This window comes from Capsicum annuum, chromosome 6 (assembly GCF_002878395.1).
Source record: "Capsicum annuum cultivar UCD-10X-F1 chromosome 6, UCD10Xv1.1, whole genome shotgun sequence".
Lineage (NCBI taxonomy): Eukaryota > Viridiplantae > Streptophyta > Magnoliopsida > Solanales > Solanaceae > Capsicum > Capsicum annuum.
In genome coordinates this window covers 217,925,220-217,937,808 of record NC_061116.1, presented here as the reverse complement: position 1 = coordinate 217,937,808, position 12,589 = coordinate 217,925,220, and the positions used below count along the sequence as shown (strand labels likewise).

The 12,589-nt window shown below is 35.0% G+C and overlaps 2 protein-coding genes across 2 annotated transcripts; both read left to right on the top strand.

Moving 5' to 3' along the window:
* The first annotated feature begins 400 nt into the window (after window positions 1–400).
* Window positions 401–1,390, top strand: LOC124899632 (acyltransferase Pun1-like). The gene has a single exon (XM_047414588.1). It carries the CDS (start codon window positions 401–403, stop codon window positions 1,388–1,390), a length of 990 nt encoding a protein of 329 aa, XP_047270544.1.
* Window positions 1,391–10,633: 9,243 nt separating this feature from the next.
* Window positions 10,634–12,070, top strand: LOC107874664 (acyltransferase Pun1-like). The gene has a single exon (XM_016721423.2). The coding sequence runs from the start codon at window positions 10,651–10,653 to the stop codon at window positions 11,947–11,949; it is 1,299 nt and encodes a 432-aa protein (XP_016576909.1). The 5' UTR covers window positions 10,634–10,650; the 3' UTR covers window positions 11,950–12,070.
* Window positions 12,071–12,589: the final 519 nt, after the last annotated feature.

Below are 12,589 nucleotides of genomic sequence, written 5' to 3'. Positions count from 1 at the left end.
TTGGCATTTAAGACCTCATCGTTCACATATATATATATATAGCTAGCTTAGTTGCAATGGACATGATTGATATAATTAAGAAAGGTCATTATATTTATCAAGAATGCTATCAGCAATTTCCAAGAAAATCATCAAACCTTTCACTCCCACACCATCTACTCAAAGATGGCACAAACTTTCCCTTTTGGATCAAACCATCTCTCACTCATATATTCCCTTTGTTTTTTTCTACCCCCCAAACCAAGTAAATGGGTCTAAACAACTATCAAATCTTCTAGCAAACTCTTTGTCAAAAACTTTAAGTTGTTACTATCCATGGGCTGGAACTCTAAAAGACAATGCCACCATTGAGTGTGATGACAATGGGGCTGAGTTCTTGGAAGTCCAAATCAATTCTACAATGGACAAAGTTGCAAATCACCCTGATCCAAATGTCAAAGATTTGACATTTCCTAAAGGCCTAGCTTGGGGTAATAGCATGGATCGCCCCTTAACTGTAGCTCAATTAAGCCATTTTGATTGCGGAGGAATAGCACTCAGCGTCTGCCTGACGCACAAAATAGGAGACGCATGCGCTGCCCTTTATTTCTTGAGGGATTGGGCTACATTAACTCGAAATACAAATACAAGCCCGTCTCCTTATTTTGTCGGGGACACCATTTTCCCATCGCCAATGGGCGATGGGCCATTGGTTCACCCTGTTACTGGTACAATTGCAGACAGTACCAATGACCATTGTGTCCAAAAGCGTTTTCATTTCTCCAGCACAAAGATAAGTGCATTAAAATCCTCAATTGCCGTGCAAAATGCAACGAGTAGCGAGGTTGTAAATGCGCTTCTCTACAAATGTGCCGCCTTTTCTACCGCCGCAGTCAATTCAGGTTCATTCAAGCGATCTCAGTTGATCCAGCTCTTTGATTTGCGAACATCAATCTCACCCCAGCTACCACCAAACTCCATAGGAAATCTCCTTACCATATTCTCCTCACCGATATACCACAACGAGGAAGAACTCAAGTTACCAAAATTAGTAACCGATTTTAGGAAGTCGAAAAACAGTCTCTCCACAAGAAATAATGTTGAAGAAAATGAGCTGGCTACAGAAATGCTGGATGCATATAGAACAGGGAAGGCGCCGTACCATAAAAGGAAATGTGATGTCTACGTTTCGAGTAGCATATGTAAGTTCCCAATAATACAAGATTTAGATTTCGGATTTGGGAAGCCAATTAGAGCAAGCTTGGCAAAGGGTACATATAACAAGGAGGTTTGGTTGATGAGGACAAGTGATGGAGGAATTGAAGCATTAGTTCACTTGAATGAAGAAGAAATGTGTGTGTTCGAGCAAGACGAGCACCTTCTTGAATTTGCTACTCCCTCTGCTCGTTAATATATGAATTGCATTCATGAATTTTACTGGGTATGTTGTTGTATTATTTATTCCTTTTTTCTGATTAATAATTAAAAATGTATCCAGCATTCCAGTGCAGCAATATATTTCATATTTGAACTTGACATGCCAATTAAGATGACCATTCTACCTTACTTTCCCTCTAGTGGATGTTTATATGCCTTTAGATTTTAAAACATAATTTGGAGAATAAATAATTAATGTCAAGGATGAAGCATGAAAAAATAATTATCTAATTTCTTGATACATCAAAAATAATAACATGTTAAAATTTATTTTTAAAATAATATACGAGTGAAAATGAGCTATGAGAAATAGATCCTGAATACTACTCAACTTCAAAAATTGATTCATAAAGAAAAGGTTACTTAGGCGATGTAGAAAACCACAACTCATTCATTCGGGCATCAGCCAAGGTGGGCCTTAACATACTATATGAAGAGTTAAAGTGGGTTGTTTCTCAATTTTGGGATTTGTTTTCAGACAGCCTCAAACAGTAAGAATTAGGAGAAACTTAATAATAAAGTGTGGGAAAGTAAATAGCAGACACAGAAATTTTACGTAAAAATTTCTTACTCAAGAGAGAAAAATCACGACCTACTTCTAGAATTTTAAAACTCCGCTATATTCAAGCAACTTCAATACAGACTCCAGACTTCAAGGATTTAACTCCTAATTCTTTTTCTCCTAGTAATACTTTATTACAAGGAAATGAACAACAACTTTACTTCTTTTTCTCCTAGTAATACTTTATTACAAGGAAATGCACAACAACTTTACTGCACCCATACACCAACAAACTCTAATTAACTGAAAAAACAAGCTAACTTTAGGTGATTACAAAGAAATGAGGTTTACACCACAACACCAATTAATAATCAAACAAGCAGAAGTAGGCAACATTTAAGATGACAATACAAATTAAAGACTCAAATACAATAAGAAAATAAAATACAACTTTAGAAGCTATCAATTTTATATTGCAAAGTGAGTCTTTGATTCAAGAGTTTTGAGCGAGATATATGTTGTAAGTATATGAAAGCTTAATTTTCTTGTTAGAGAAGATGATCAATATATGTATGACACAAGAAGGTGGCACAACAGCTTTTCACCCAACTTTTCGTATAAGTTGATCGTGATAGTGACAGATAAGTCCAACTTGTTCCCTAATTAATAGTAGCTTTGTCATCACACAACCTCCCGGAAACAAGTTTCAAAATGCAGTTTGTCAACTATCAAAACTAATAACTTTAACACTATATATACTTTTTTAAGTGTCACTAAATTCATGTCCAAATGGGTATAAATTATTGGTTACTATTGACTAGCAAATCCAAATGACGAACATATTTGGATAAGTAGAATATTTTTACTAAGATGGTTCGAAATAGAAAAATATAATGGTTGAAATTTGATATAAAACCTTTTGGCAAATTTTAAATTCTTACTCCATCAAACTAACCACTAGTCTTGTGTTTAGAAAAATTCAAATCTCTCTAAATACATAAAAAATAATAAAAGTTATCGTATATTTTATGATTTTTTGCACTGAGCGAATTCAGATCAACACTCTCGTACCCCAAGATACACGTACATAAAAAATAATAAAAGTTATCATATATTTTATAATTTTTTATACTGAGCGGATTCAGATCAACACTCTCGTACCCCAAGATACACGTACACCCCTTCATCCACGGATTCTAGCCAATTATCATAATGAAATATTTATTAATTCCAACACTCTAAAGAAGCAAGCAAAATAAATAAATAAATAAACGTAGTACTAGCATCATGGTATATATGTGATGCATGCATGAATGGTGGTAAAGTTTGAGTATTTATCACGAAAGGATGTGGTGCAGGTTGCTCCTCCTTTAATCAAAGATTTCGGATTTGAGTCATGGGTATAGAAAAATTCTTATTAGGGAGTGTTTCTACCCAAATAGAATACTGCGCGGTGCAAATTTAAATTAATCAAACTCTAATGCGGGTAGAAACACCAGATGAAAAACTAAAAAAATAAATAAAAATCGAGTCCTTAATATATATATATATAAAAAAAAAGATAAGATCCATCCTTCTGTGATGGGTGGGACTCGATATAAATCCAGTGATTGGGTGGGGAAAAAAGTTCTAGACAAATGGTAGGATATAAATATGAGAAACATTTTCAAAAAATAATTTTGTATAAGTTAATGAATTTAATAACTACCATTACATCACTTTTCTTTTCTATTATATAGAAGAGGTGGTTTCGACCACCTCTTCGTGGATTTACTTTTTACCCCTATTATTTACTACATTACATCCTAATTAATTATTACAAGTCATTTATATATTAGAATTAATAATATTTAATTAAAAAATAAATATTTATGACGTTTGTTTCAGCTGCTTTAACTGTGATTTTACTATATCATCCCTAATTAGTTATTATACGTCATTTATGTATTAAAAAATTAATAATATATAATTAAAAAAATAGATGGCATGTCTTCCTGCACTGGTTTCGACCAGTGCTTCGTCATTTACTATATTATTCCTAATTACTCCATGATTTACTATATTACCCCTAATTAATTATTATAAGTCATTTATATATTAGAATTACAACAACAACAACAACAACAACAACAACAAACCCAGTATATTCCCATATACTGGGGTTTGGGAGGGTAAGATGTACGCAATCCATACCACTACCTCCGAAGAAGTAGAAAGGTTGTTTCCGATAGACCCCCGGCTTAAGACACGGAATAATACACAAATCCTTAATAAAACATGTAACAAGATGACAGTAAATACCTACGCCACCCACAAGGAGTAATAATCAAAGAGCAGTAAACAAACTCGTAATAAAGCATGCAACAAGGTGTCATAACAAGAATTATACCCTACCAAGTAATGCCCTACCCCAGCGACCCAAAATAGCACTAGCCTTCTATCCTAATCCGCGTCCTCCAGATCTTCCTATCTAGGGTTATGTCCTCTGTGAGCTGTAACTGCTCCATGTCCCGCCTGATAACCTCTCTCCAGTAGTTCTTCGGCCTACCCCTACCTTGCCTGAGACTATCCAAAGCAAGCTTCTCGCACCTACGAACCAGGGCATTCGTGCCCCTCCTCTTCACATGTACGAACCATCTCAAACGGGCTTCTCGCATCTTGTCCTCCACTGGAGCCACTCCAACCTTTTCCCGAATAGTCTCATTTCGAACTCGGTTACCCCTAATAAGCCCATACATCCAACGCAACATCCGCATTTCCGCCACCTTCAATTTTTAAATGTGAGAGTTCTTGAATGGCCAACATTCCGCTCCATACAACATGGCCGGACGGACTGTCACCCTGTAGATCTCAATATGATGCACATAAGCATGACCTAAAGGCTGAACTACATTGGGGTTCACTAACAAGGCTGTTCGGGAGAGCGTATGGTCGATAGTGGCTACGACAGCTTTTCACCTACTCCATAACACCGACGGCTCCCCCCTAAAATAAGGGTGACTCAACTAGAGGCCGTGTACAACACGTGTACTACAGACTTGTTGCAAAAAGAAGGTCGGGGGTAGACATATGATGCCAGATATAAAAACGGTAACACATAGGATAAATACTGTACACAAAGAGCACGAAAACATTCCATAATGATAAAACAATAACACAAAACAACACACAAAAAAATATTTATACACCTATAGTGCCAAACAAAGCCAATACAACTCCAAAATAAGCTCGGATTCTGAACAGTTCCCCAGCAGAGTCGCCAGAGTGGTCACACCCCTTTTTCAACATCCAAAAAGATTCAATTTAAGGTTTGAAAGGGTTTTTATTAAAGTGACAAAAAATAAAAATTCGTTTTGAAAAAGATTCATTATATTCCAAAACTCAGAGTCGCCACTTGGCATAAATCGGGTGTGCCAAGTCACTCGTGGATATCCTTTTTCAAAACGACTTTGACTCTGTAACACTGATCCACGAACAGAGATTCCGGCTAAGGAATTCTGTTGACCGAGGGGAAGGTATTAGGCACCCCTCAATCCCGTGGTTCGACCACGGTCTCTTGGTGGAGCATATCGGCTAATTTGACATTGCGAATGTATAAATCACATAAAATACGCAAAACAATCAAGCAAGCAAACAAAATAAAACAATCCAAAATTTAGCGTCCAGTCCAATTTATTACAAACCGAAATAAAAATACTGAAATGACCTACACTAGTCCTAAACTATGCTTTACCCGATGCCTCAGGCCTTGATCACGAACATCCTTCGCGTACAAAATTCTTCGAGGCATTCCCCGGTGAGTAAATACAAATGACCTCGGGGCATTCCCCGGCTAAATGAATACACTTTTCAAATGCGATAAAAAAAACATTCAACAAATATTCCAAGCATTCCCACAATCCAACAATTCTAAATTTGCCTACCCAAACCTACATTTGCCTATTCATTTCAACATACCATGATTCTATCGTGTTCCGATAATATTCATATTTATTCCGAATTCAACAATAATAAACTCAAATTAATTTAGATTCGCCCATTTTATTAATTTCTCAATTCCAACTCCCCACCCAGCTTCGTTTCCATCAATTACTCCAAACATTACTCCAATTCATACCACGTATCACCAAAATCACATCGTCAAACACATAAAACATCATAACATCGACAAAATCCACCAACCATGATCACACCACACATAATCACAACAATTCAACCAATCAAGGCAAAGAAAAGAGAACGAGTTAAGAGAATGGACCTCAAAGGAACTTGTTTTTGTTGATAATAAAGAAATCCGAAACCGAAATCCTCAAATGGGAGCCTCAACAACGAACCAACTCGATACAAAACCTGAACTTAAGGTCCGATACAAATACCAAATCCACGAGACGTCCAAACAGATCAAAATCTAACCCAAACCTGACCAAAATTAACCCGCGACCCCCCTCAAAAAATTCGATAAAAACTGAAACCGAGTGGAATCGAGCTCAGGCGAGTTGACGACAACAACGCCAGCTGGGATAGACCGGATTCTGGCTAAGTATCATCCCAATATCAAAAGAAAATGGAGAATTTTTCAGTAAGTTTATGACTGATTCAACCCATTCCTAACGACGAACATCGATTCCGGCGTGGACACCGCCGAAAAACTCTAACCCGCCGATCTCTCTCCCTCTCTCTTCGTCACTCTCTCTGCTGCTAGTCTCTCTCTCTCTAGATTATATGTGTGTGTGTGTGATTTCTGGTTCTTGTTGTGCGTGGAGAAGAGCCAAAAAAGAAAGAAAAAAAATGGAGTTTTTTGTTCGTGGGTCTCACTTCCCTATCCGTGAATTTGTGTGTGCAAGTGTCAATGGTGGGTGTTCGTTTTTCAATAAAAAAATGGAATTCGTGAAGATGAGTGCTCTGTGTAAGAAGAAGAAGAATAAGGAAAAGAAAAATGGCGTGAGGTGAATAGTGAAGAAGAAGAAGAAAACTCCAACCCCCTTTTTTTTCTTATGATTTGCTGTATATGTATGTATGATAATTGTGGAGTCCATATCTTAGTGGTGGGGCCCCTCTTCCTTTTTGTTTATTATTGTGAGGATAAAAATGTGAGTGGGTAGGGAGGTGGAAGCTTTTGATTGGGTAGGTTGTTAGGATAAGATAAATTAGTTAGAGGTATTATTTTTGTTTATTTTTTTGTATTTTTGTGGGATATAATTACATGGGGTTGGACACATGATAAGGTGAACTAAAAATGAATAAAATTAGACTTCAGGAGGGACAAAATTAGGTGTCTACACCAAGAGGAGCTCATATTTATAAGTTGAGATTGTTTAGAGGAGATTTTGAGTTAGTTGGGATTGAAAGGACTTACAAACTAAGATTCGTTGGTTTCATTTTTTCATCATAATTTGACGTGCCGCAAATATGAATTATTTTAAGTGAATAACATATCAAAAAACTCGTAATAACAACATGAGCTCACATTTAAAATTTGAGACTGTTTAGAGGAGAATTTGAGCTATCGAAATAGAAAGAGTCCACTAAAAAAATTAATTTCTACATGTGCGTTGTCGTCCTCAATAGGATGTTTTACCTGAAGTGGCTTGATAGGTCAAACTTTGGAGCAAGTATTTTAGCTCTTGCAAGTCTTAATGATTTTAGCAATGGTGATTTCAATGATAATATGGTTATGCATACTGACTTAAGTGAAGAATATGCTGAAATAAGTTGAATACTTATAAATGATCTCGTGATCTAACATTTAGTTGTTGTGTTGGTTGCAATATTAAGTGTGAATTTATTTCCAGAATATTTGGGTTATTGTGCACGATCTTATCTGTATTCAAGGGAGAAATGCAACGTTGCAATATATTTAGGTGTTTAAAATGAACATAGTTCATTTGAGGTACCAAAGTGAAAGATGTGGTGCCAAGTTGAGGTGTCTGTCGATGTGTTTAACCATTAAACAAAGATTATATGTCGATTATACATCCATTATACACTAATTATATGTTGATTATATATCCATATGTTGATTATACTCTAAATTATAAGAGGTATTTATACACCCGTATACAATTTAATATGCTATTATACATACTGAAATTTCGTTAAACTTCGATGGCTGATTTCTCACAAGCGATAAGATGAAATCTTCTAAAAATTCATGGAGAGATAGATCTAGTGTTGGTCTAGTATCTACAATAGGCAAGACATTATGAATCACAACAGAATTTGATTAATAAATGTTTTAAAAATTTTTGGTAATTTACTCTTGGAATTTTGCGTCATTAATTGCTTATGTAATTTGCGATTTTCCAGAATTGTGGATGAAATTTTGAGACGATTCTTGTCGTGTCATAGATTGCTTTATTTTAAGCCAGGTATCTATCAGAAATATCCTCTCTATCTCACATTTGAGATAGTGGTATGGACTGCTTACACTTACCCTTCCCAGACTTTACTTGGTGGGAATATACTGGGTATGTTGTTCTTGTTGTTCTTGTTGTGCTGCAATCGTCTCATCAATCTTTTTTGGATGTTTTGAACAATAATGTTGAATTATATTTTGTGTTATTGTTGGTACTTGTTTTTAATCACTTGTTACTAATATTGAACCATTAATATTGTTGAACGTTTTTAGTTGTCCTCTTGGATGGATGTAAATGGAATTATGATCAGAGATTATCCTAGTACTCTTTTATTGGTGAATATAGAAGTTTTTCGTCGTTTTACCCTATATTATTTACTTCCCAAATCATTCTCAAGACCAAATAAAATATATCAAATAATATAGTTATTGTGATAAAAATACTCATATTAATCATTATCTCTTAAGGAACGTGTAAAGCCTAAAATGAACCACAAAAAATAAATTGAAAAATTAGTATTAGAGGTTATTCAATTACTTATATAATTTCCACTAAATCAGCACTACTATGACGCCAGCCAAACAACATACATATTGTAACAATGATTATTAATTTTTTCTCTCGATAATATTCTGTGAATGTGTCAAAACTTTAGAGAAAGAATAGTACAATAAAGCCCTTCTTTTTAATGTGTTACTAATATGCTGGAAGGATATTTTGAAGAACTAAAAAAGTTGAGAGTGCGCTAATCTACTACTTGTCATAACTTATAGAATAAATCGTCTAATATCCCTGAATTATGATTAAATTTATTATGACATAATTCAACTTTATGAGGGTCCTATTACCTTTTCGAATTAAATTTTAGTGTATTTTTAGCATGACGTGACATTTTTTATCAATTTTTTAGTTGACGTGACACCTTTGACCAGAGGCGGATCCAGGATTTGGAAGCTCCGGGTGCCACCCTGTTTTGAACAATAACGTATACTCCGTATAATATTTTAAGATAATAAAGTCAATATTCACAGAGTAAACTATAATTATATGTATCAACAAAAGTTGGAACAACATGAAGGCTTGCCTAGCTGGTGTCATCAAGGGTTTTGTTTAAAGAGGTCAAGGGTTTCGCGCTGCTGGGGTAAAACCCAGTCGTCTCAACCATTTGCACCATCAGCTCGCTTTGTACTGTGGGTGCCAAGCGTAACAATTACACGTTAACTAATACATATATATAAATATACACATAAATATATAGGGTTTCAACCGAGAAGCACGGGTGCTGTGGCAACCCAGTCCTCCTACATAGATTCGTACCTGTCTTTGACGTGAATCCTATTTTATGTACTAAAGGTGCCCTGTCAGCACAAAAGAGAGATAAAAATATGTCAAAATTGAGTTCAGGAAGTAATAGGATCCCTGTGAAGTTGGAGTGTATTGTATTAACTTTGACCATAGTTCGAAAGGGTACTGCTTATCTCTAACTTATAAGTAAAAATTCATTACAAATTTTTTTTAAAAAAGGTCAAATTAAATTTTAAATCTTATAGACGACTAATAATGCATGCACGATCACTACAACTATTAATAAGTATCAATCAAAGTTATATACTACTAATAACGCATGCATAATTATTTTCTAAACTAATAAAACAAGCCAAGACGTGCTCTTTTCTATATTTGACAAGTTGTAATATCAATCAATAAGGAATTTTAATTGTATTTTATTAAATTAATTTTATTAATAATATTTTGTAACTCTAAATTTGACTGCTACTACGTTATGTAGATACTCTCTCACTCACTTTTACTTGTCATTTATTTATAAAATTAACTTTTACTTTTACTTGTCTTTCTTTCTTTCTTTTTTTTTTTTTTCCATATTTTATCCTTAACATTAATTGCTTTTTTTTCAAAAATTCTTTTCAAGACCTAATTTTAACATCAATTAATAGCGGCAATTTCATAAAATAGCCATGTCAATCATTGTTTTCTTAATGAGAGTGTCAAGTCAAAATATGACAAAGTAAAATGAAGGGAGGGAGTAATAATAAGGATAGAAATGAAAAAACACAATAAAGCTCTCTTAATTTTATGAATCATACAAGTACATTTAAACAAGTATTCTTAATATACTACCTGGGTAAAATGGAACGGAAAAAGTACATGACACTTTAGTTACGACGTGTGTGAGTATATAATTAACGTGAGAGACATTAAGCATGTCGTGATTGCAACTTGGAGCTACCAAAAAAGAAAAGAATATTTGTTCAAAAGTAGTACCTTCATATGTGTATATATAGCTAGCTCATTTGGAATGGACTGATTATAACAAGAAAGGATACATATTGGTGAGATCAGGTTTTTGTTTTTACGATGAATGCATCAAGAATGCTATCATCAATTTCAAAGAAAATCATCAAACCTTTTACTCCCTCACCATCTACTCAAAGATGGCACAAACTTTCCCTTTTGGATCAAGGCATGACTCACTCTTATATGCCATTAGTTTTTTTCTACCCCAAAAACCAAGTAAATGCTATCCCAAATGGGCCTAAACAACTATCAAATCTTCTAGCAGAGTCTTTGTCAAAAACTTTAACTTGTTACTATCCATGGGCTGGAAGTCTAAAGGATAATGCCACCATTGAGTGTGATGGCAAAGGAGCTGAGTTCTTGGAAATCCAAATTGATTCTCCCATGGACGAAGTTGTTCATCACCCTGATTCAAATGTCAAAGATTTGACATTTCCTCAAGGTGTACCTTGGGATAATGGCGTGGGTCGCGCCTTAATTGTAGCTCAATTAAGCCATTTTGATTGTGGAGGAATAGCACTCAGTGTCTGCATGTCACACAAAATAGGAGATGGAAGCAGTGTTCACTGTTTCTTGAGGGATTGGGCTTCATTAACTCGAAGCTCAAGTACAATTAGACCATCTCCTTTTTTCGTTGAGGACTCCATTGTACCATCGCCAATTGGTCCATTGGTGTCACCTGTTATTGGATTACATATCGACCAATGTGTTCAAAAGAGGTTTATTTTCTCTAGCACAAAGCTAAGTGCACTAAAATCCTCAATCGCCTTGCAAAATGTGACGAGCAACGAAGCCGTGAATGCACTTCTCTATAAATGTGCTGCCTTTTCTGCTAGGGCGGTCAATTCGTGTTCATTCAAGCAATCTCAGTTGATTCAGTACTCAGATTTGCGAGCAATGATTTCACCCCAGCTACCACCAAACTCCATAGGAAATCTCCTTACCATATTCTCGTCACCGATATATGACAACGAGGAAGAACTCAAGTTACCAAAATTAATAACCGATATAAGAAAGTCGAAAACAAGCCTCTTTACAAGAAATAATATTGAAGAAAATGAGTATGCTATTGAGATGCTAGATGCATATAGAACAAGGATGGGGCCATCCCAAAAAAGGAAATGTGATATTTACTTTTCGAGTAGCGTATGTAAGTTCCCATTATTACAAGATTTAGATTTTGGATTTGGGAAGCCAATTAGAGCAAGCATTGCAAAGGGTCCATTAAACAAGTTTTTTCACTTGATGAAGACATATGATGGAGGAATTGAAGCACATGTTAACTTGGATGAACAAGAAATGTCTGTGTTCGAGCATGATAAGCACCTTCTTGAATTTGCTACTCCCGTTGGTCATTAATTCAATTTCACAGAGTTCGATCAAACTTACTCGGGATTGAGTCGCAGTGATAAGTTATTGTCCCAAACAACTTGAATTTCATTTCTGAATTTCGAATTATTCTTTCTGTTGTATTGTTTGTTTCTTCTTCCTGATTAATAAAAAAAAATTGTTGGCTTTAAGTATATACATTAGGACATATAAATGTACTGGCTGTTGTCTAGATGAAACTACTTGTAATTTAATCTCAAAGTTCTTATATATACACTTCGATTTGCATCATATAAAACTATTGCAAAGCAATGCCGTGGGTTAACATGGGCGAAGCCAACATGAAACTACAAATAATTTAATCTCAAAGTTCTTAAAATTATTTTTATGCAGTAGATATTGAATCCTTTTAACTTATTCATATGTTTACTTCTTCCTATTTGAAGCCGTGAAACCTTAATGTCAATGGTGCTTGGTTGGATACACGATAACATGGATCAATTGATTTGATTATGATACAACTATGAAATCAGAAAATAGATCTTGGATATTACTCAACTTCAAAAGATAGCGCATAGAGGAAAAGTTACTGCGACAAATTAAGGAAACCACAACTCATCCCCTTAGGCCTCAACTAATTAATGTGTGGGATTATTTAATATGTTTTCTG